Genomic DNA, 25,280 nt, shown 5'->3' on the forward strand with positions numbered 1-25,280 from the left:
GCTGCTGGTTATCAAAAAACAAAAGATGGTACAGTAGAATGTTCTGAAAAGGTCTTGGACGGTATTCAATTCTTTACAACCTGCGCTTGTCTGACAATTTGGGGATATGTAGGGTAGAGGACGACTGCATCATAAGAGGCCACGTTAACACTTTGCAGTCCATTTATATCAAAGCTTCAAAGGACAAAATATCGCATTAGGGCTTATTTTTCCTTGTGTGTTAGTCTCCAGATTGGCAATCCTCAGAATGGAGCTCGAGTTCACTCTGTACTTCCGCTCAGATGTTCAAGCAGAGGAACGTGCTGTCGTTGCCACTGCTCAAGTCAGACATGGATAACAGTCTGCCATGCTACCTGAGGACTATTGCACAACGCACTTTGAAAGCACAATGCTCTAAATGCTGTATAATAGGATTGGGAGTTATACCGTATTCCCGGGGTATTTGGAAAAGAACAGGTTTTTCAATACCGTTTAAACTATTTATTTGCTTTTTTGTATTATAAAATTGAGTATTTGTATCTAAGTAAATACCTGCAATCAACTTGTGCAATATGTTAGAAGATAAAGATCACATTAGTCACTTCACCGGTCACTACTTTTCTTTATGAAGCTAACCGGTAGTGATGTGCTTGTAAACAAACACCACAACGACAAGAGGTGATCTAGTATGGAATTCACAAATAAATATTTGCAACCATGTACCTTAATAGTTAAGTTAACTGTCTAAAAGGTGCTAAAAATGCACTGGTTTTGTTTTCAGTTTGCTAATTTAGTAGCTAGTTCAACATCTTGCTAAAGTGGTTAGTTTATCCAAAATAAGTCTGCTTGGTAACAGTAGAGAATCCTCTCCTAGATCAAAAGCCATGCTGTCTAATGTGTTTTGAGCAAGTAGCAAACAGTAGCATTTAAGTTACTTGTACAGTTTAGGCCAGAGACTGTATAAAATGTTTGCAATGTACTTGTTCGCATTCTGTGATTTTACATGTAGTTGTTTGCATTGCTAACTTCCGGATTACAAACAGTGCCTCTTGTGAGGCTTTGTCGGTATACCGGTGTATTTGGAAATACCATTTAAACTAGTTCAATACATTTTTATATTTGTAGCTACTTAAGTAAATACCTTCAGTCAACTTGTGCAATACATTGGCCAATATAATCCCAACCACCAGCTTCTAGGGCATTATAACTTAAATACCAGAACAGGAGAAAGTGGGAGCAGGGTTCCAGCTGTGTATTGACAGGGGTCCCGTTCTATATTGAAAGCCAACAGTGTTTTTTGCTTCAAGAGTGATCAAGGATATACAACTATAGTTTTCCTTCACAGAAAACGCATTAGAGCAACACATTCAGCAGAACATTTAACTGTTATCAGATAACAGTAGTGCAACGCTATTTGGCGGGTAGCCACAGATAAATGAGCTTACTATGAAAAAGCAAATAAATTGCACAGCCATCATATTTGTAATGTTTATCATAGAATGATTGCAGCCAGCTTAATTTAATTTCATTAAAGTTCAGCTTGCATTCTCCCGGAGAACAGTAGTTACACAGAGTGCTGTCTGACTGCTGATAGAATGTGTTTGCAAATTCTCATCTGAGTGCTGAAGTGCAACTGAAGCGCGAAATTAGTCTTGATGCCAAGCAGAAATTACAATAAGCATTTTAAATATGCGTTTATAAAAACATTAGATATTTTACGCTCTCTTTTTTATCCTGCGTGAAAACCGTGAGCCCTAAATTTAACTTGCAAGTACACGGCTGAATTAATAAAGTGATGCGGCAAAATATGTTAGCTTTCTGCCGTGTTTGAGAAGTCAAAACCCATTGGATGAGTTTTTGTACAGCAGCCGCTATCTTGATTTCCTTACATTTCTTCTCCGTTCTCCGCCAGTTCTCTGAGCAGAGTAGGCAGGCCCGTTGCCCTAGCGACGCCAGACTCCACAGACCGCGTGAAGCATACACATTCTGTCCCGAGCCAGTACTTGTCTTCCTTCAGACAAGCATTTGTCAAGACTGTTCATTTGCACAATGTTTCTCATTCACATTGCTTTTCAATGTCCCAACTCAACAAAAATAACATTTGGTTGCTCCTACCTATACACTTTATGGAGCGGGATTACCTGTCTCTGCAATTCGTTTATTTTCATTTGCGCTTGTTAGCATATTGAGCGAGCAGCCTCAATTGAAAACGCACCAAAACTTGTGCTAATTTTGTTAGCATTCTGGTAAGGCGGCCATTTTTTGGCACCCCCTTGTGTTTAATGCGGGTGTTATCGAATATCCTGGAATGGCACAAGGTCGGTATGACAATCTGTATACCACCCAAAGCCTACTGTATAATACCATTCTCAGAGGAGGACCAGACCTAGAAAAGGAAATAATTTATTATTGGATGGTGAAACAGGATGTGTTAAAACAATACTTTCCATTTTTATACCTTTTTTTAACTAGGCAAGTCAGTTAAGAACAAATTCTTATTTTCAAAGACTGCCTAGGAACAGTGGGTTAACTGCCTGTTCAGGGGCAGAACGACAGATTTGTACCTTGTCAGCTCGGGGGTTTGAACTTGCAACCTTCCGGTTACTAGTCCAACACTCTAACCACAAGGCTACCCTGCCTATATACCATCTTATAGGTTTTCCTCCTGGTCAACATGGGGCAAGAGGCCTAAATAAACTGGTAGTGCTGAACTCTATTCCATCTACAACCAATATTTAATTTCACAAAGCAAGAAAAGATGAGTCATTCTGCACTGTGTTTGGAATAGACAGAAGTCCCCAGACAGAGGAAAAACAGGACCAGCCAGACCTTGGGCACTCCCTTCACAGCTGTTTTTTTAATTAACTAGGCAAGTCAGTTAAGAACAAATTCTTATTTACAATGACGGCCTACACCGGCCAAACCCGGACGACGCTGGGCCAATTATGCGCTGCTCTATGGGCCTCCTAATCACAGCAGTTGTGATACAGCCTGGAATCGAACCAGGGTGTCTGTAGTGAGGCAGTGCTTTAGACCGCTGCACCACTCGGGAGTCCTGGGCACAGATATCAAAACTGGAGCACAAGGTATTGTCATCTTAACTTCCCTCCTTTCTTTTCAGTGTCTGAGCTTTCTCAAGATGGATCTTACTTTGTCTGTGGCCAGCTGACGACAGGGCGAAGGGAAACACCCTATTAATGGTGCAGGATTTACCTTTAGACCTCCCAGATTCAGATTCTAAAACACTGTGCACATTACCCAGAGGGGTCAAAAGGGTATCAATGGCTCCCTCAGACGTAAACGCTGTCGAGCTGGCCAAACTGTCACTTAAGGCATCGGCATGCTTTAGTTTGGCTCGCAGAAAACATGAACGAGTGTGCTTGCATAGGTCGCAGTTGCAAATGAGAACTTGTTCTCAACTAGCCTACCTGATTAAATAAAAGGTGAAATAAATGTAAGACCTATAATATTTTTTTAAAAGCAGATAAACTCAGTAAAGAAACATCCCTTTTTCAGGAACCCGTCTTTCGTAAAAATCCAAATAACTTCACAGATGTTCATTGTAAAGGGTTTAAACAATGTTTCCCATGCTTGTTCAGTGAACCATAAACAATTAATGAACATGCACCTGTGGAACGGTCATTAACACACTAACAGCTTACAGAAGGTAGGCAATTAAGGTCACAGTAATGAAAACTTAGGGCACTAAAGAAGTCTTTCTACTGATTCTGAAAAACACCAAAAGAAAGATGCCCAGGGTCCCTGCTCATCTGCGTGAATGTGCCTTAGGCATGCTGCAAGGAGGCATGAGGACTGCAGATGTGGCCAGGGCAATAAATTGCAATGTCCTGTACTGAGACACCTAAGACAGTGCTACAGGAAGAAAGGCCGGACAAGCACAGGATGGCAACAACTGCCCAAGTTACACCAGGAACGCACAATCCCTCCATCACTGCTCAGACTGTCCGCAATAGGCCTACAAGCCCTCAGTCCAGCCTCTCTCAGCCTGTTGTAAGGCAGGTCCTCACCAGACATCACCAGCAACAACTTTGCCTATGAGCACAAACTCACCGTCGCTGAACTTGACCGGGCTGGCAAAAAGTGCTCTCCGCTGACGAGTTGCGATTGTGTCTCACCAGGGGTGATGGTCAGATTCACGTTCGTCATCGAAAGAATGAGCGTTACACTGAGGCCTGTACTCTGGAGCGGGAACGATTTGGAGGTGGAGGGTCCGTCGTGGTCTGGGGCTGTGTGTCACAGCATCATCGGACTGAGCTTGTCGTCATTGCAGGCAATCAACGCTGTGCGTTACAGGGAAGACATCCTCCTCCCTCATGTGGTACCCTTCCTGCGGGCTCATCCATTACCCTTCAGCATGACAATGCCACCAGCCATAATTCTTGTTCTGTGCATGAATGGGGTAACATCTCACAGCAATAACTGACTTTTCATTTTGGCCCCGCCCCCTCCCCTGTTCAGGGACACATTCCATTTCTGTTAGTCACATGTCTGGAACTTGTTCAGTTTGTATCTCAGTTTTTGAATCTTGTTATGTTCATACAAATATTTACACATGTTAAGTTTGCTGAAAATAAACAGGTGACAGTGAGAGGACTTTTTTCAGTACTGTCTGTCCATTTTGAGATGCTGTAGGCAAAAGAGTCAGAAATAATCTAAGATAAGAAATGGCATTAATTTAAGTTTTTTGCCAAACTCAAAATGACAAATTATATGCAGAAACTCTTCCGAACTGTTTCAGCTGGGAAGCATGAGGACGCCTTTGTGGTGTAATACCAGTGAATATAGGATGAGGTTTGTACTATTACATACTGACATAGCTTAAAAGGATAGTTCACCCAAACTACAGCAATCCATGCTTTGGTTTACCTGGCACCTTCTCCAAAAGCATTTGCCCAAATCCACTATATGGCACAAATCATATTTAAGTCATGACACCGATATTAGCTTTTCTCACACATCATGTTCAAATCTATAAGTGACTGTTGCGACTCAAATGTTAGATAATTTCAGATGATTTAGACAATGCTAATATCGGTCCCATGATTTGAATGTGAAACAAATGCTAAAACTTTAACATTTGGAAGAAGAGCAAGGGAAATAAAACCAAAGCATTTATTGCTTTCATACCTTGTACATTGACTACTTCCAGGGTAAGGAAACCAATATGTCATTGTATAATTTGGGTGAATATCCCTTTAAGGTATTACTCGGCATTTCTGTACGGGAGGACTTGTAGGTGCCTTGCTCAAGGGTACAGACAGATTCTTCACCTAGCGGGCTCTGGGATTCGAACAAGCAACTGTTGGATTAATGGTCCAACGCTCTTAACCTCTACGAGAGACATTTCAAAACAATTCCCTCAGCAGTGGACAATGGAGCCTTGGGATGAAAGGCATAAAAAGTGCTACTATTCATCAACTACAAGGCTGCATCCTCTGAAATCCGCACCAAGCTCAGGCAGGGCAATAAATGAGAAAAGCTATCCCGCATCGCCACAGATCACAGCGGTCCAATCACTCCAGTTTAACTACCGCACATTTCTACCAGCATGTTAAATGTGCAACCAGAGGGAAAAAAAACTCTAGACCACCTTTACTCTACACAGAGACGCATACAAAGCTCTCCCTCACCCTCCGTTGGGCAATTATGACCATAATTCTGTCCTCCCGGTTCCTGCTTACAAAACAAAAAAAATGACAGCAGAGAGCACCAGAGACTCAGTCTATAAAAAAAGTGGTCAGATGAAGCAGATGCTAAGCTACAGGATTGTTTTGCTAGCAGACTGGAATATGTTCTGGGATTCTTCTGTACACATCAGTCACTGGGTTTATCAATAAGGGCATCGATGACATCGTCCCCAGTGACTGTACGTACATACCCCAACCAGAAGCCATTGATTACAGACAACATCTACACTGAGCTAAAGGCTAGAGCAGCCGCTTTCGGGACTCTAAACCTCGTAAGAAATCCCACTATGCCCTCCGACGAACCACCAAACAGGTAAAGCGTCAATACAGGAATAGTATTGAAACCTACTACACCGGCAACAACGCTCATCAGATGTGGCAGGGCTATTGCAAACTATTACGGACTACAAAGGGAAGCACAGCCGCAAGCTGCCCAGTGACAAGCTAAATTACTTTTATGCTCGCGTCGAGGCAAGTAACACTGAAACATGCATGAGAGCATCAGCTGTTCCGGACATCTGTGTGATCATGCACTCCACAGCCGATGTGAGTAAAACCTTTAAACAGGTCAGCATTCACAAGGCTGCAGGGCCAGACAGATTACCAGGACGTGTAGTCCGAGCAGGCGCTGACCAATAGGCAAGTGTCTTCACTGACAACCTGTCCCTGACTGAGTCTGAAATAACAACATGTTTCAAGCAGACCGCCATAGTCCTTGTGACCAAGAACACCAAGGTAACCTGCCTAAAAGACTGACCCATAGCACTCACATCTGTAGCCATGAAGTGCTTTGAAAGGCTGGTCATGGCTCACATAAACCCAGAAACTCTAACCCCCCCCCAATTTGCATACCGCCCCAATCTCTATTACAACCTACACTGCCCATTCCCACCTGGACAAAAGGAACACCTATGTGAGAATGCTATTCATTGACTACAGCTCAGCATTCAGCCCCATAGTGTCCACAAAACTCATCACGAAGCTAAACACCTCCCTCTGAAACTGGATTCTGGACTTCCTGACAGGCCATCACCAGGTGTTAGGGGTAGGTAACAACACATCCGCCACGCTGATCCTCAACTCAGGGGCCCTTCAGGAGTGCGTGCTCAGTCCCCTCCTATACTCCCTGTTCACTTGTGACTGCATGGCCAGGCACTACTCCAACGCCATCATCAAGTTTGCCGATGACACAACAGTGGTAGGCCTGATCAAGAACGATGAGACAGCATATAGGGAGCAGGTCTGCGGCCTGGTCGTGTGGTGCCAGGACAACAAACTCTCCCTCAACGTGATCAAGACAAGGGAGACGATTGTGGACTACAGGTGGACCGAGCACGCCCCCATTCTCATAGAATGGGTTGTAGTGGAGCAGGTTGAGAGCTTCAAGTTCCTTGGTGTCCAGATCAAACTATCATGGTCAACACACACCAAGACAGTTGTGAAGAAGGCACGACAAAGCTTTTTACCCCTCAGGAGACAAAGGATTTGGCACGGGTCCTCAGATCCTCAAAAGGTTTTCCAGCTGCACCACCAGCTGGTTGCATCAGTGCCTTGTATGGCAACTGCTAGTACTGCCCAGTACATCACTGGGGGGCAAGCTTCCTGCCATCCAGGACCTCTATACCAGGTGGTGTCAGAGGAAAGCCCTAAAAATGGTCAAAGACTCCAGCCACCCTAGTGATAGACTGTTCTCTCTGCTACAGCACAGTACGGGAGCGCCAAGTCTAGGTCCAAAAGGCTTGTAAACAGCTTCTACTCCCAAGCCATAAGACTTCTGAACAGCCAATCAAAGGGCTACCCAGACTATTTGCATTGTACTCCTAACAATGTAGCCTCGTCTTTAAAATTAATGTTTGTTTAGTGTGCAAGAAAATGCAACAGAATTGTGATACTAATAGGCTTCAAAGACGTGCACAGCAGGATATCACCCATGTTCTTATTACCTACATCAAGGACACTGTTAAGTGTTACCAGGGTAGGTAGCTGATGTCAAATATCACTGGCTGTGTTAGGCACTTCCTCTTCCCTAACTTAATTTAAAGACCATCATGAAAACACTTGCCATTCCACCTATAAAATTAGTTTGTTATACTGTAGCTAGCTTGCATGACCAGGCTTTTCTTAGTCAAATATATAATGAGCCAGCCAGCCAGCCCACCAATTAGAATCAAGCAAGGGAGGAGTAGAATCAACGGTAGGGAGGGGACCTTTTACATTGCTAGCGAACATAACTCGCCAAGTCCATGACTATCATCACCTCAAGAACATTATTATTTACTAGCTTTTTAAAAATGGGAATCGCTGTAAATGGGAGGTTAAATGACAAATGTCCTGCTCGATCTTGCAGTTTTTGGGCTACTGATGGCTAGCCTCCAAACTCACTTTTCAGGATTGCCAGAAGCAACAGAGCAAAGCAACGTAACCTAAGGATTTTTATTGCACTTTACTTGTGGATCACAATTCATGCATAGCTGGCTAGGTAGCTAACTGATGACATTGCTCGCCAGAGTTTAATGTTAACTCAGCAAACTTAGCTAGCTACTAAACTTTGGCCAAGTTACATGTTCAACACAACTCGCTAACGTTAGCGGTAAAGTTAGCTAAAAACAGTTACCTACATACAATATATGGTTGTTGTTATGACTTTCGCCCCTAGCTCCATTACAGACCCCGAATTTAACAGCAAATCTAGGTAACAAGTTGGTTAGTTAATGTTGGCTAGCTAGCTTACTTTGCTACCTGGCGAGTTAATTAAGTTGACCGTTAACTAATCGATTCCGACTAGTGGTGGTAACGACAAAAACTAGATAGGTAGGAATTCAGCTATGATGACAAGAGCACTTGTTATGCGAGTTAGCGAGCCTTCGGGATAAAGCTAGCTAGTGTTATATCTGAAACGCATTGGCAGCTAACGTTAACAGCCTCGTTTGCCACTACGTTCAGGTTTTTTTAAAGTTAATTAACCTGTATTAAAAAAAAATATATATATAGCTCAGTTGCTTAGCTTAAAAGGGACTAACTTTTCTAGTGAGTAATGAGCTACCATCTAACTCATGTAAATAAAATAGCTAAACGTTGACTAAGTGACCATCTAACCAAATAAGCTTGCTGGCTAGTTCTAGTTGAGCTGGCATGGTTTGGCAGCGAAGTAACGTTACCATATCCACTGCTAGCGGCTAGCTCTGTCAGCCACCCAGCAAAATAGACCCAACGTGTAGTTAAATAATGTACTTGAGTTGTTAACTTACCTTGCTGATCTGATAACCTTCAAATGCTTTCAAGGCGCTGTCAGTGAGTTTTACGTGAAAGACGGAGACATTACTGCCATTGCTCACTCGTCCACAGGACAATCCGTAGCACTGCTCCTCCTTCAACGCCGCCATCTTGCTACCATTTCCTCCACGCTCACGCACGAACAGCAGTGTTGTAAACGCACAAACCTATCATTAGCTTTACAATGCATATTCATGTTACGTGCATTGCGTGATGAAGTCACAAGTTAAATTGAAAATAAATTATATATAAACATATCCACGTGACATAAGGTCGACACATGTATAAGGAGGATTAATCATAAACGGTTTATTTACTAAAATATGAGGCATTGAGAATAGAATGTGAATCATTAAAAACATGAGACATGTCTAGTCAGTGGCTACCAGGGTACAGATGATACACACCAGAGATCTGCAAGGAAGAGGGAAACACTAGGTCACTGGACTACAACGTCTGACTGAATCCATGAGTTGGGAATGTCCAGTCAATAACAAACTGGTACAAAAAAAAAAAAGGACGAGGAAATGCTCTAGTTTGCTAGCTGTAAAGCCAACCAGCAAAATAGATCCAAACTCGTTCCACGAAGGGTCGCTCCATTGTACTTGATTAATGAATTAAAATCACGGATTAGTTAGGAATTCCCCTCACCTGGCTGTATAGCGCTTAATTGGACACAAATTGAATGAAAAAGCACTGCCCTCAACGGAAATATGAAATAGACAAACAAAATCAGTGTTTTCTACCTCCTGTAGTGCTAGAAATCCATTTACTTTCTTTGACAGTAACAAGCTCTCATTTGACTTAAGTGTGTAGGCATTGAGTCCATGTACTGTAATAACAGATGAAGTGCTTCCAACCTGTCAAAGATTGAGTTGTACGGGTGACAAGACATCTTAAAGATTAGATACCAAAAGGTTGATTATACAAAAAATGGTGTGGCTCATAGTACCAGAATTGACAAACTTTTATTGAAATAAATACAAAATTAACAAATAAAGGAATGTGAGAAACTCAAACAATGTCTGCAACACTTGACTGTCTTTTTACATATAGTCTGTTGTAGAGAAAACATGATACTTCTCATTTGGTGACAAGCATCATGAATATAACACATGTCATGAATATAACAAGTATCCTGAATTTAACAAAATGATAGATAATCAATTAAATGTCTTGTTAAACTGACCTAAAATTGGATTTAGAAGGTACACCCTTCAAAATTTCTCAGAATGATCAAAAGTGAGGTATTCTCACTTCTGATATTGGTATTGGTATTCTCCATTGACTGGTGGTATTCTGCCATTTAAAAGAATGTGACAGTTTCCGTCGACCAAGACTGTGTGGATCCCAGGGCCAGATAATACAGCATCTAGATTAATCTCATACCCATCATTGGCACTGTCCCAGTAAAAGAGCAAAAGCAGAATGCAAATAATTGCACAATCATATGCTTTAAAAATATAGGACCATATCACATTCGCTAATTTTAAATAACTTTGACCGATCATTCATAGAATTCTCATTTCAGAGTGCTCAATTTATATTTATAATCATTACCATATAGGAGCAATTAACAATTTGTCAATGTTTATTTAACAATAAATGGCCATATGCACATTTAAAAAAGTGGTAAGTACTTTTCATATACAAATGTTTATTGTGTAGTATTTGTCATAATTCTCCCAAGCAGTGACAGAACAGTGTGAGGAACTTATGGACCGTCACACTAAAGGTTGTGGTAGATAAAGCCATTTCCTTCCCACTTTAAATTTTTTTTTTACCAGTTCCAACAGGCACTGCCAGATATCCAGTTGCTTTTTGTGAGGTCCCACCGTGGAGGGTGCAGGCAATCACCAGAAAAAGTATTTGTCTTGTTTAATTTCTGGCAGCTATGACAACTGACAAGGCGACACCTCCGATGGCTACAGCCGTGGCACCGAACAGCCATTTCCAGCTGACACCCTGGGGACAAAAGAAAACAAAATGTGAGGCTTTATGTTGGTTCCTCACTTTGAAATACATTCAAAAGGTAAGACATCCATGCACGCCTCAAAACATATTTTTCTGATCCCCAGCTGGGTTCAAATAACATTTTATGCTAGCATCAGTTTGTTGACATGAGCAGGTTAAGCCTCATGTGAGGACCGTCTCACCCATGATGACCTGGCCTGGTGTTTCTGCATGCCACCGCTGCCTGGGTTGCCTAGCATCTTCTTGTACATGGCCTGCTCTGCGCCTTTCTGCTCAGAGTGCTTCTTCACCAGCTTGGAGAGTTCTGAGTGGATGGTCTACCCCAGGAGACAGCAAAGTGTGAGAATAAGCTGCAGGCGTACTACTCTACCCCCTTCCCACAATCACATAGCCTGTGTATATAAAAACACATTCACTGATGACAACCCATTCCCTATGCACCATAATAGTCAGGTGTTCTGTTAACTGCAGGTGGCTTGATTATTAGCAATGGATGCTATTGTAAAATGAATATTCGTGCCAATACAAATCCAGCCAACAAAATGGTAGTAAGTTAACAGCTTCCCTGCATGAGGCAGCCCCCTCATATCAAGTCTTAGTCATTCGTCTCAAGGGTTTGTGAGTGGGAAATTTAGGACATTTTCACAGTACTGGCCAAAATGTCCATTACAGCTTCCAAGGAGCCACTTACAAGCACTGTGTTGTGGACAGATGAGGGTAGAGAGTTTGGGTAAGTCTCCGTTCTTGGGGTTTCATCTCCCACTGCTGACAATATTAAATGGGTGCTTCACAATATCAGGTTTCTACAGGGCCCCCCTTGGCATTCCCATGTTCAAATCAGCCGATACTTCTGGTCATGTACACAATAGTAATAGTAATAGTTTGAGGACAGAAATTACATAACTGCTGCAGTTCTTGTCATAATTCCCCATTTTTCAAAAACTTTTGTATTGAGAAGATAAAGGCAAATTGTGTTAATTAAATTGATGAATTCAGACAAGAAAACCCTAACATCCTTAAAAATAAAAGTAGGGAGTGGACCACAATTTTTGCATATAAATATGCAATCTTCTAATCTAGACCACTGAGATTCTACTTGTAATGGTTTACTGCTCCTAATCTAAAACACTTCAGCAAAAACACCACCATAAACATTCCCAGGCAGCCACACTTGAGATGGTGTAACCAACTCTGTGGTGCACCTTGCAGCCCAGTTCAGAATGCAAGAGCTTGTCTAATGCTAATAGAAATGTCAACATATGAACAACTACCAGCCCAACACACTCATGCACTACATTAGTGTCCAAGAAGAAGAAACAAAAACTGTATGGGACAATTGTACAAGGCATTCTGTCAGAGCATGATTTCACATTGGTGTATTGGACTGAAAAAAATACTGAGGCGGCAGGAGTGAGTGGGGTGGTGGGGGGGTCATGAGTGTTAAGTATTAACATGCAGATGGTCCAAGAAGCAAACGCGCTGTGGTTCGCCCTGGTTCTCCCTGTGCAGGGAGCAACATGTCTAAGCAATGCTTAGATATCACCTGGGCATCGATAAACCAACCTATTTACAGCAACAACACGAAATCAGATCCACCAAAATGATGAGTCTGCAGTCCACCTGGTTTCCTTCATCACCAATATTAGAGAATGTGGCACCACCTGGTGGATGTCAGAAAGAACTGCAAAAACATGTGGTCCTGAGAATTTGTTTTCATTCCACATCTTTCTAAATAATGATTTTTTGAATGTTGAGTGCAGTACCTTGTTGCTTGGTTCCAACTTCAGGGCCATCTTCAAATTCCTTATAGCGTCAGCATATTCTCCTTGCAAGGCCAATACCTACAGATACAGAAGTCCATGGTGATGCTTTCAGACATGCACACTCAAATCCACACATTCAGTTGTGTGATACCTACCTTGCCTTTGCGGAATAGGGCTTTGATGTTGTCTGGCTGGTGGGCCAGCACTGAAACACAGGACCGTAGTGCAGCTTCGTAGTGATCCAACTTGAGCTGGGCAGCTGCCATGTTGTTTAGACACTTCACCTTAATGTCCATCAGCTCGTCCTCTTCCTCCAGGCTAATGTCCACTGAAACAGCAGTCACACACACCATCAGTTGGAGCCACGTGAAGCCTAGTTTGATACGTGTCATTTCAGGTCACAACTTGCAGACGCTGTGCGTTTTGTTGCCAACCTTGCTACCTGACAACTTCACGGTTTTTACTAACCGTTTATATGTTTAGTTTTTCCCCCCTCACTCAACTTTTTCAATCCAGACGCTTTATCTGGACATGGTTCGTCAGGACCTCCACCAGACGAAGCTAAGTAGTAACATTTAACATGATGCCTTCTAATTGCAGTCGCTGTACTCATAATATACAAGAGAAAGATCGCCTTACGGCGAGGATAGCTGCGCTGCATGCCCAGCTTCAGACGCAATCGTTAGGCAAGGGTCATTTCAGTGTAGGAAAGGATGAAACAGTGTCTGTTCCACCAGTAAGTACAGTAGTAGTATAAATCCCCTCGGACCGTCCCCGCAGCCAGACAACTTTCTCATGGCTGTTTCCTGCCTCTCCCAAAAGATAGAATTTGTAGATAATTAGCCCTCTTTCTGGGACTTACCCACAAACAGGACCAAGCCTGGCCTGTTGAGGAGTGACTGACTCCATCCTAGCTGGAGGGGTGCTCTCATCTTATCTATGAACATAGACAGGGCTCGAACTCCCCTAGGACCACAATGAAATAGGGTGCAGGCCAGGCAGCAGGCTGTTAGCCAGCCTGCCAGCTTAGTGGAGTCTGCCACTAGCACAGTCAGTGTAGTCAGCTCAGCTATCCCCATTCAGACCGGTCTATGCCTCGACCTAGGTTGGGAAAAACTAAACATGGCGGTGTTCGCCTTAGCAATCTCACTAGAATAAAGATCACCTCCATTCCTGCCATTATTGAAAGAGACTGAAACTCAAAATAGGGCTACTTAATGTTAGATCCCTCACTTCCAAGGCAATTATAGTAAATGAACTAATCACTGATCATAATCTTGATGTGATTGGCCTGACTGAAACATGGCTTAAGCCTGATGAATTTACTGTGTTAAATAAGGCTTCACCTCCTGGTTAGTGACCATATCCCCCGCTCATCCCGCAAAGGTGGAGGTGTTGCTAACATTTATGATAGCTAATTTCAATTTACAAAAAAAAAAAATGTTTTCGTCTTTTGAGCTTCTAGTCATGAAATCTATGCAGCATAGTCAATCACTTTTTATAGCTACTGTTTACAGGCCTCCTGGGCCATATACAGCATTCCTCACTGAGTTCCCTGAATTCCTATCGGACCTTGTAGTCATAGCAGATAATATTCACATTTTTGGTGACTTTAATATTCACATGGAAAAGTCCACAGGCCCACTCCAAAAGTCTTTCGGAGCCATCATCAACTCAGTGGGTTTTGTCCAACATGTCTCCGGACCTACTCACTGCCACAATCATACTCTGGACCTAGTTTTGTCCCATGGAATACATTTTGTGGCTTTTAATGTTTCTCCAATATCCTGGACGCAGTTGCACCCCTAAAAACTAAAAACATTTGTCATAAGAAACTAGCTCCCTGGTAAACAGAAAATACCCGAGCTCTGAAGCAAGCTTCCAGAAAATTGGAACGGAAATGGTGCCACACCAAACTGGAAGTCTTCCGACTAGCTTGGAAAGACAGTACCATGCAGTATCGAAGAGCCCTCACTGCTGCTCGATCATCCTATTTTTCCAACTTAATTGAGGAAAAAAAGAACAATCCAAAATGTATTTTTGATACTGTCGCAAAGCTAACGAAAAAGCAGCATTCCCCAAGAGAGGATGGCTTTCACTTAAGCAGTAATAAATTCATTAATTTCTTTGTGGAAAAAAATCATGGACTCCTCTTTAAATCTGCGTATTCCTCCAAAGCTCAGATGTCCAGAGTCTGCACAACTCTGCCAGGACCAAGGGAGACACTCAAGTGTTTTAGTACTATATCGACACAATGAAGAAAATAATCATGGCCTCTAAACCGTCAAGCTGCATACTGGACCCTATTCCAACTAAACTACTGAAAGAGCTGCTTCCTGTGCTTGGCCCTCCTATGTTGAACATAATAAACGACTCTCTATCCACCGGATGTGTACCAAATGCACTAAAAGTGGCAGTAATAAAGCCTCTCTTGAAAAAGCCAAACCTTGACCCAGAAACTATTTTAAAAACTATCGGCCTATATCGAATCTCCCATTCCTCTCAACACTTTAAAGAAAAAGCTGTTGCGCAGCAACTCACTGCCTTCCTGAAGATAAACAATGTATACGAAATGCTTCAGTCTGGTTTTAGACCCCATCATAGCACTGAGACTGCACTTGTGAAGGTGGTAAATTACATTTTAAATGGCGTCAGACCGAGGCTCTGCATCGGTCCTCGTGCTCCTAGACCTTAGTTCTGCTTTTGATGCCATTGATCACCACATTCTTTTGGCGATATTGGAAACCCAAATTAGTTTACACGGACAAGTTCTGGCCTGGTTTAGAGCTTATCTGTTGGAAAGATATCAGTTTGTCTCTGTGAATGGTTTGTCCTCTGACAAATCAACTGTACATTTCGGTGTTCCTCAAGGTTCCGTTTTAGGACCACTATTGTTTTCACTATATATTATACCTCTTGGGGATGTCATTCAAAAACATAAATGTTAACTTTCACTGCTATGCGGATGGCACACAGCTGTAGATTTCAATGAAACATGGTGAATCCCCAAAATTGCCCTCGCTGGAAGCATGTGTTTCAGACATAAGGAAGTGGATGGCTGCAAACTGTCTACTTTTAAACTCAGATAAAACAGAGATGCTTGTTCTAGGTCCCAAGAAACAGAGATCTTCTGTTGAATCTGACAATCTTGATGGTTGTACAGTCATCTCAAATAAAACTGTGAAGGACCACGGCGTTACTCTGAACCCTGATCTCTCTTTTGACGAACATATCAAGACTGTTTCAAGGACAGCTTTTTTCCATTTACGTAACATTGCAAAAATCAGAAATTTTGTCCACAGATTATGCAGAAAAATTCATCCATGCTCTTGTTACTTCTAGGTTTAGACTACTGCAATGCTTTACTTTCCGGCTACCCTGATAAAACACTCAACTTCAGTTAGTGCTAAATACAGCTGCTAGAATCCTGACTAGAACCCAAAGATTTGATCATATTACTCCAGTGTTAGCCACCCTAAACTTGCTTCCTGTTAAGGCAAGGGCTGATTAGGGTTTTACTGCTAAACTAAAGCATTTAATGGGCTTGCTCCTACCCATCTTTCCGATTTGGTCCTGCCGTACATACCTACACGTACGCTACGGTCACAAGACGCAGGCCTCCTAATTGTCCCTAGAATTTCTAAGCAAACCTCTGGAGGCAGGGCTTTCTCCTATAGAACTCCATTTTTATGGAATGGTCTGCCTACCCATGTGAGAAACGCAGACTCAGTCTCAACCTTTAAGTCTTTACTGAAGACTCATTTCTTCAGTGGGTCCTATGATTGAGTGTAGTCTGGCCCAGGAGTGTGAAGGTGAACGGAAAGGCACTGGAGCAACGAACCGCCCTTGCTGCCTCTGCCTGGCCGGTTCCCCTCTCTCCACTAAGATTCTCTGCCTCTAACGACTATTACAGGGGCTGAGTCACTGGCTTACTGGTGCTCTTCCATGCCGTCCCTAGGAGGGGTGCATCACTTGAGTGGGTTGAGTCACTGACGTGGTCTTCCTGTCTGGGTTGGCGCCCCCCTTGGGTTGTGCCGTGGCGGAGATCTTTGTGGGCTATACTCAGCCTTGTCTCAGGATGGTAAGTTGGTGGTAGAAGATATCCTTCTAGTGGAGTGGGGGCTGTGCTTTGGAAAAGTGGGTGGGGTTATATCCTGCCTGTCAGTGTTATATCTGGAGTATTTCTCCTGTCTTATCCGGGGTCCTGTGTGAATTTAAGTATGCTCTCTCTAATTCTCTCTCTCGGAGGACCTGAGCCCCAAGACCATGCCTCAGGACTACCTGACCTGATGACTCGTTGTCCCCAGTCCACCTGGCCGTGCTGTTGTTACAGTTTCAACTGTTCTGCCTACGGCTATGGAACCCTGACTTGTTCACTGTGATTACTATTATTTGACCATGCTGGTCATTTCTGAACATTTTAAAATCTTGGCCATGTTCTGTTATAATCTCCACCCCTCATAGCCTGGTTCCGCTCTAGGTTTCGGCCCTTCTATGGAGTTTTTCCAAGCCACCGTGCTTCCAAGCCACAGCTGCACCTGTTTGGGGTTTTAGGCTGGGTTTCTGTACAGCACTTTGATATATCAGCTGATGTAAGAAGGGCTATATAAATACATTTGATTTGGATTTGATTAGTAAATTCCAGGGCCATCCAAAAACAGTGCTTTCGCAAATAACAAAACAAAAAAAATCTCACTACGGTCACCTTTAGAGCTGGACTCAGTGATCTGCAGGGCAAAGCCATAAGAGTTTACAGCAAAGGCGTAGTCTCCTCTCTGGTAGTAGACATTCCCCCTCTCCCTCTTCTGACCAGCCAGGGCAACCCTCTCCCGGGGGGAGAGGAGCTCAAGGTCGGGGGCTTCAGTGGCATCCAGCAGCTGTACCTCCAGGGCCAGATCAGCACTGGGAAGCACCTCAGGGGCAAGGCTGCCAGTGGAGACAGTGGTGGAGGTCAGGGCAGGGAGCACACAATCAGAGAGCAAAGTCAGGTCGTGTACTATAAGCAGTGAGCTCAAGACAGCAGCATTCCACTCACAGCTCTTTCTTAAAAAAGGGAAGAGTGCTGAGGAGTTTAGCTCCCATTAAGAGGAACACAAGTTAACCCTTGTGTTGTCTTAAGTTTAAAAAAAATGACCCACCACTGTTTAACCTTCTTGGGATAGGGGGCAGTATTTTCACTTTTGGATGAATAGCGTACCCAGACTGTACTGCCTCCTACTCTGTCCCACATCCTAATATATGCATATTATTATTAGTATTGGATAGAAAACACTCTGAAGTTTCTAAAACTGTTTGAATGATGTCTGAGTATCACAAAACTCGTATGACAGGCAAAAACCTAAGAAATCCAAACAGGAAGTGAAATCAATTTTCAAAACAGTGCCTATTGAAATCCCAGTGAGATATGAGGATGCACTTCCTAGGGCTTCCACTAGATGTCACCATCTTTAGAAACTGGTTTGAGGATTCTACAATAAAGGAGAGGCTCATAATAGCTCTTTGAGTGAGTTGTCTGGCAGAGAGACTCGGTCTCATGACGCGCGCTCCCGACAGAGTTTGCTCTTGTTCCAATGCTTTTCTTCAGACAATGAAATTCTCCGGTTGGAACCCGATTGCTGATTTATGTTAAAAACATCCTAAAGATTGATTGCATACATCATGTGACTTGTTTCTATGGACTGTAACGGAACTTTGAGTTTTGGTCTGGAGGAAGTGCTCACGCCTCACGAAGATGGATTACTGGCCTGAACACACTAACAACAAGTGGCTAAATGATGGGCTTTATGGAACAAATCAGTAATTTATTGTCGAACTGGGATTCCTGGGAGTGCCTTCTGATGAAGATCAAAGGTAAGTGAATATTGTGTTTTTTCTAGCTTCTGATGACGCCAAAATGGCAGATATTCCTCTGGCTGTTTTGGGTTCTGAGCACCGTTCTCAGATTATGCTTTTTCCGTCAAGTTTTTAAAAATCTGACACAGCGGTTGCATTAAGGAGAAGTCCATCTTTAATTCTGTGAATAACACTTGCATCTTTTATCAATGTTTAGGTATTTCTGCAAAATCACCGGATGTTTTGGAATCAAAACATTACTGCACGTAACGCGCCAATGTAAACTGAGATGTTTCAAATCAAATTTTATTTGTCACATACACATGGTGAGCAGATGTTAATGCGAGTGTAGCGAAATGCTTGTGCTTCTAGTTCCGACAATGCAGTAATAACCAACAAGTAATCTAAATAAGAATTCCAAAACTACTGTCTTATACACACAAGTGTAAGGGGATAAAGAATATGTACATAAAGATATATGAATGAGTGATGGTACAGAGCAGCATAGGCAAGATACCATCTACTGTATCGAGTACAGTATATACATATGAGATGAGTATGTGAACAAAGTGGCATAGTTAAAGTGGCTAGTGATACATGTATTACATAAAAATGCAGTAGATGATAGAGTACAGTATATACGTATACATATATGAATAATGTAGGGTATGTAAACATTATATTAGGTAGCATTGTTTAAAGTGGCTAGTGATATATTTTACATCATTTCCCATTATTAAAGTGGCTGGAGTTGAGTCAGTGTGTTGGCAGCATCCACTCAATGTTAGTGGTGGCTGTTTAACAGTCTGTTGGCCTTGAGATAGAAGCTGTTTTTCAGTCTCTCGGTCCCAGCTTTGATGCACCTGTACTGACCTCGCCTTCTGGATGATAGCGGGGTGAACAGGCAGTGGCTCGGGTGGTTGTTGTCCTTGATGATCTTTATGGCCTTCCTGTAACATCGGGTGGTGTAGGTGTCCTGGAGGGCAGGTAGTTTGCCCCCGGTGATGCGTTGTGCAGATCTCACTACCCTCTGGAGAGCCTTACGGTTGTGGGCGGAGCAGTTGCCGTACCAGGCGGTGATACAGCCCGCCAGGATGTTCTCGATTGTGCATCTGTAGAAGTTTGAGTGCTTTTGGTGACAAGCCGAATTTCTTCAGCCTCCTGAGGTTGAAGAGGCGCTGCTGCGCCTTCTTCACGATGCTGTCTGTGTGGGTGGACCAATTCAGTTTGTCTGTGATGTGTATCCCGAGGAACTTACTACCCTCTCCACTACTGTTCCATCGATGTGACTAGGGGGGGTGTTCCCTCTGCTGTTTCCTGAAGTCCACAATCATCTCCTTAGTTTTGTTGACGTTGAGTGTGAGGTTATTTTCCTGACACCACACTCCGAGGGCCCTCACCTCCTCCCTGTAGGCCGTCTCGTCGTTGTTGGTAATCAGGCCTACCACTGTTGTGTCGTCCGCAAACTTGATGATTGAGTTGGAGGCGTGCGTGGCCACGCAGTCGTGGGTGAACAGGGAGTACAGGAGAGGGCTCAGAACGCACCCTTGTGGGGCCCCAGTGTTGAGGATCAGCGGGGTGGAGATGTTGTTGCCTACCCTCACCACCTGGGGGCAGCCCGTCAGGAAGTCCAGTATCCAGTTGCACAGGGCGGGGTCGAGACCCAGGGTCTCGAGCTTGATGACGAGCTTGGAGGGTACTATGGTGTTAAATGCCGAGCTGTAGTCGATGAACAGCATTCTCACATAGGTATTCCTCTTGTCCAGATGGGTTAGGGCAGTGTGGTTGAGATTGCATCGTCTGTGGACCTATTTGGGCAGTAAGCAAATTGGAGTGGGTCTAGGGTGTCAGGTAGGGTGGAGGTGATATGGTCCTTGACTAGTCTCTCAAAGCACTTCATGATGACGGAAGTGAGTGCTACGGGGCGGTAGTCGTTTAGCTCAGTTACCTTAGCTTTCTTGGGAACAGGAACAATGGTGGCCCTCTTGAAGCATGTGGGAACAGCAGACTGGTATAGGGATTGATTGAATATGTCCGTAAACACACCAGCCAGCTGGTCTGCGCATGCTCTGAGGGCGCGGCTGGGGATGCCGTCTGGGCCTGCAGCCTTGCGAGGGTTGACCCGTTTAAATGTTTTCCTCACGACGGCTGCAGTGAAGGATAGTCCGCATGTTTTCATTGCAGGCCGTGTCAGTGGCACTGTATTGTCCTCAAAGCGGGCAAAAAAGTTATTTTGTCTGCCTGGGAGCAAGACATCCTGGTATATGACGGGGCTGGTTTTCTTTTTGTAATCCATGATTGACTGTCGACCCTGCCACATAACTCGTGTCTGAGCCGTTGAATTGAGATTCTACTTTGTCTCTATACTGACGCTTAGCTTGTTTGATTGCCTTGGAGGGAATAGCTACACTGTATTTGGTCATGTTTCCGGTCACCTTGCCCTGATTAAAAGCAGTGGTTCGCACTTTCAGTTTCACGCGAATGCTGCCATCAATCCACGGTTTCTGGTTTGGGAATGTTTTAGTCGTTGCTATGGGAACAACATCTTCAACGCACGTTCTAATGAACTCGCACACCGAATCAGCGTATTCGTCAATGTTGTCTGACGCAATACGAAACATATCCCAGTCCACGTGATGGACGCAGTCTTGGAGTGTGGAATCAGATTGGTCGGACCAGCGTTGGACAGACCTCAGCGTGGGAGCTTCTTGTTTTAGTTTCTGTCTGTAGGCAGGGATCAACAAAATGAAGTCGTGGTCAGCTTTTCCGAAAGGAGAGCGGGGCAGAGCCTTATATGCGTCGCGGAAGTTAGAATAGCAATGATCCAAGGTTTTGCCAGCCCTGGTTGCGCAATCGATATGCTGATAGAATTTAGGGAGTCTTGTTTTCAGATTAGCCTTGTTAAAATCCCCAGCTACAATGAATGCAGCCTCAGGATGTATGGATTCCAGTTTGCAAAGAGTCAAATAAAGTTTGTTCAGAGCCATCGATGTGTCTGCTTGGGAGGGAATATATACGGCTGTGATTATAATCGAAGAGAATTCCCTTGGTAGATAATGCGGTCGACATTTGATTGTGAGGAATTCTAAATCAGGTGAACAGAAGGATTTGAGTTCCTGTATGTTTTTGTGATCACACCACGTCTTGTGTCGAGCCCTAGAAAGGTCAGAGAAATCCCCCTAAATTATATTTCTTCAACTTGAAATTTGATTACTTTTCCTAGTGACCCCAACATTAAAAAAGTGAAATGTTGCCTCTGTTCATGTTTCCATTAAAGATGTACACCACCAGGGTACAAAGATTGTCTTAGGGTAATTTTTGACCCGGCAGTTCTAAATTCATTTACACCACAAAAACACACACACAATTTAGATTGTGGTAAATCAGTAGCACACAGACTAAATTAATGTGCAGGATCCCCCCTCCACATGATTCAAGTTCACAGACAAAATAAACATGGTTTACTAATGTGGAATGCAGTCAGAGGCTATAAAGGTGCTGCAGATGACAGCCAGCCCGCCCCCCCCCCCTCCCCCAGTTCTCTCTTTGCTGAAGCCATAAGTGCACAACGGGTCGTAGAGCTGATTTTTTCAGCTGTCCAGGAAGAAGAAGAGAACAATGATTTAGAAGAGGTATCTGAAGAAGATGGGGAATAATACAACCCAGAGCATGATGCATCATCTTCAGATGAAGAAGAAATACCCACGCTGAAGGAGACATTTGTCAAAGAATAGCTAAATATGCCCAGGACGTTGCCTCAAAATTCTACATGTTCATCACACCAGCCATAAAAAAAATAAAAATCAGTCTGGAGATTACAAATGGAGGGTTCCCGTAAATATGAAGACAACTGGAAAAGGATGGATGAGATTGACCTGCGTGCCTACATAGGGCTGCTAATCTTAGCGGGTGTGTATAGGTCCAGAGGCGAGGCTACATGTATTCTCTGCAATCGAGAGAGTGGAAGGGCGATTTTCCGTGCCACTGAAAGTCTTTCACACTTTCTCAAGAATGCTACGATTTAGTCACCGTGAGTCAAGACGTGCGGGAGACAAACTGGCGGCCATAAGAGACGTTTAGGAGACTACAACAAAGGAGGCGTGGACAAGGTGATTGGAACTTATAGCTGCAGGGGGATGATGACTACAGGCCAGCGGGCAATCTTCCATAACATCATTGATGTGTCCTCATACAAAACCTTTGTGATATGGAACAAGATTAACCCTACCTGGATGCCTGACAAGCGGAACAAGAGGGTGTTGTTCTTGGAGCCTCACACACTCAAAGAAGGGAGCGCCTCCCTCGCACAGCAGCGCTTGTGAAAGCTGTTCAGGAGGCTGAATATTGGCCTGAGGCTGCAGCAGGCAAGATGAGATGACAATTCTGCCCCCCAAAGAAGGACTGTAAAACAAATACTATGTGCTGCACATGTGAGAAATACATCTGCAAAGTCCATGCACACACACTTGCATACTGTCATACATGTGCTAATTAGAGTTGATTGATGTTCTTCACATTTTTGTTTTGTATCTATTACCTTATTTTATTGTTGTTGTTTATACACTTTGTAGGTGGGGGCAATGGTTGCAAAAATGGTAGAAGACTATGCATTATGTAGTGGAATTCCTCTTTGTACAGTATATAAGAATATATCATTATGTTGTAAAAAAGGTTCAAGACTTATTGTTTCCCTTAAATAAAATGCATTCAAAACTACTTTCTGCACATTTCTGCTACTTTCTTAGGCTATACAAGTGCCATCTCTTACAAACAAAAATGTGTTTACACCTATGCAGTACCTTTAGCAATAATAATAAAAAACCTCTTATGACAGGTGTTGTAATAAAAACGAGTGGTGTCCACTGATTAAATGCAGTCTTTCTGCATTGTGAAGAGGGAAAACCCAGATATTCACAAAGTTTGTGATGAATGACAGGTTGTTTCTTCATGCAAAATAGATTTGGGGTTTAAAATTCAATTAAGCTGCTTTATTTGAGGGGTTTAGTGAAGGCGGGTCATTTTTTTGTCCCTTAGGAAAAGGGGAGTATACAGAATGTTAAGACGACACAAGGGTTAATGATATCTAATTTGACGTCATGAAGCATAGCAAGCATTTTAGAGTTATCTTTATAGGTAATTACAATCTTAGAATAGATGGCTTGTTTGGGTAACAACAACGAGACATGCCAGTGAAACCACAAAGAACCAGCAAGATTAAGAAACCCTCCATACCTCCCCAGGGCACCATATGCATATTTAGCGTCGGCTTTGACAAGGGCCGTCTCCCCCATTTCCATGAGCTGCACTGTGAGATCCAGAGCCTACGAGAAAGCACACAAGAGTTAAAACTTGATAGTTCTACTTCTCATCTTAAATCAAAGATCAAAGTTGGAGGCATTGCTGGTGGATAAAAGCAACACTTAACTTGAAACATACATTTGTTCCATTTACATTTCTCATATCTACTCACATCACTGCATTGTATAGAAACAGATCAGATTTGCTGTCACTTAAAATACTAAGTAGAATGTACCTGGATGACATCACCATCTCCCAGAGTGAAAGACAGCTCCGGTTGCTCTTCTATAAGAGTCCCATCAGCCAGTGAAGTCTTCAGGTGAATCACAACATTCTGGCCTTTTGTGGGCCTGCTGTCTGGCCCATTCCCTGCCCGCAGAACTTTCTTCCTTAGCTGGCCATTACCTGCAAATAGATAAGTGAGAATAAGCTTAACCAAATGGTGACGACTGTCAATACATGATCATTGTCCTTTTTCTTTGACCTATAGTAAATATAAGGGTCATTTTGTTACCTAGTATATCCATCCACTCATCTACTAGAGATGAAGGGCTAGCATCTTGGTCCTCTGCGGGCTCTTTTTTAGTCTTCTTCCCACCCCCAGCATCTTCCAAAGGAGGAGGGTCATCATCAATTTCATCATCACTCAACATCTCAAAGTCTTCCCCACTGTCCAGCAGCGATGCTTTCCCTGACTTCTTCCCTGTTAGAATCATCTGTGGGTTATCACCTGCACCAGTCACCTCCTCTTTGTCAGTCATCTGTTGAAATGTCAATGTGATTTAGAAATACAGCAGAGAAAAGACAAGCATGTTTTGGTAAACAGCATAAACTGTGCCTTTCAAATAAAGGGGTGTTATTGGCTATACACACACTGGAATTATACAGTGCATCTTGTTTAGAAAGAATGGATTGCTGTGGTTTGACCAGATTCATCTATGATTCTGGGTCTGGTAATGTTAGCTCGTCACCATAGCAGTGAAGACGCATTGCGTTTCAAAACAAAACGTTCGAGAACAGCCAGTTAGCTAGCTTGCTACAGTAGCAAGTTTAGTTATTTATCAATACATGTTCAGGATTTCAGTGGGTGTTTCGAATACTTTGAGAAGTTGTTGTTGTGAGTTAGCTCGCGACCAAGCTTGCCTGCTAGAAGGCTAGCTAGTTAGTTGCTTTCTTATACGAAATTACCCCTCTGTAATTGTGTCCTTCATGTTTATTTTAACGATGCTACAGTGAGTACCCTTACCTTATGATATGCTTGATAAAAGGACAGAATGCCTGATCGAAGAGTTTGTGACAATAGCTAGCTTTGCTTGATGCTTCTGTCATTCAATGGCAGGCTCTTCCTGAGTTCACCTTGGGCCTAAACCAGTAACATAATTTAGCAGGCGTAGGAAGACTTGGCCTGACATCGTTCCTTTATGTCTATTGGCTCATCCTCTGTAAGCGTTCA

At 43.2% G+C, this 25,280-nt stretch overlaps 2 protein-coding genes across 4 annotated transcripts in view; both read right to left on the reverse strand.

Annotated features, from left to right (window-relative positions):
- Positions 1 to 9,112, reverse strand: part of LOC135512790 (RNA polymerase II elongation factor ELL-like) — a 43,559-nt gene extending 34,447 nt beyond the window's left edge. The window contains exon 1 of the mRNA XM_064935170.1: positions 8,936 to 9,112. Within this exon, the coding sequence (XP_064791242.1) occupies positions 8,936 to 9,070 (135 nt within the window). The 5' untranslated portion in view covers positions 9,071 to 9,112. The remainder of the gene's footprint in view (positions 1 to 8,935) is intronic.
- Positions 9,113 to 9,909: 797 nt separating this feature from the next.
- On the reverse strand, positions 9,910 to 25,266 carry LOC135512791 (peptidyl-prolyl cis-trans isomerase FKBP8-like). 3 transcript variants are annotated; one of them, XM_064935171.1, is made up of 9 exons: positions 25,074 to 25,254; positions 24,342 to 24,588; positions 24,063 to 24,232; positions 23,762 to 23,850; positions 17,403 to 17,623; positions 12,853 to 13,025; positions 12,698 to 12,775; positions 11,117 to 11,251; positions 9,910 to 10,925 (listed from the first exon to the last, which is right to left on the reverse strand). In XM_064935171.1, exons 2-9 carry the CDS (start codon positions 24,586 to 24,588, stop codon positions 10,839 to 10,841), a joined length of 1,200 nt encoding a protein of 399 aa, XP_064791243.1. In that variant the 5' UTR covers positions 25,074 to 25,254; the 3' UTR covers positions 9,910 to 10,838. The 3 variants fall into 3 exon arrangements, with proteins under 3 accessions (XP_064791243.1, XP_064791246.1, XP_064791244.1); XM_064935172.1 differs by lacking the exon at positions 9,910 to 10,925 and adding an exon at positions 12,498 to 12,595 and having other exon boundaries at positions 11,168 to 11,251; positions 25,074 to 25,266; XM_064935174.1 differs by lacking the exon at positions 9,910 to 10,925 and having other exon boundaries at positions 11,142 to 12,615; positions 25,074 to 25,263.
- Positions 25,267 to 25,280: the final 14 nt, after the last annotated feature.

The sequence above is a fragment of the Oncorhynchus masou genome, chromosome 24 (assembly GCF_036934945.1).
Source record: "Oncorhynchus masou masou isolate Uvic2021 chromosome 24, UVic_Omas_1.1, whole genome shotgun sequence".
In the NCBI taxonomy this organism is placed as follows: domain Eukaryota; kingdom Metazoa; phylum Chordata; class Actinopteri; order Salmoniformes; family Salmonidae; genus Oncorhynchus; species Oncorhynchus masou.

What these genes read in the sequence shown, in the direction of transcription:
- LOC135512791 (XM_064935171.1), bottom strand. Translation starts at nt 24,588, where the DNA reads ATGACTGACAAAGAGGAGGTGACTGGTGCAGGTGATAACCCACAGATG. An exon ending in CCCTATTCCGCAAAGGCAAG is followed by an intron (nt 12,776 to 12,852) that starts GTAGGTATCACA and finishes CTGTATCTGTAG; the next exon opens with GTATTGGCCTTGCAAGGAGA. An exon ending in ACCAGGCCAGGTCATCATGG is followed by an intron (nt 10,926 to 11,116) that starts GTGAGACGGTCC and finishes TTTTGTCCCCAG; the next exon opens with GGTGTCAGCTGGAAATGGCT.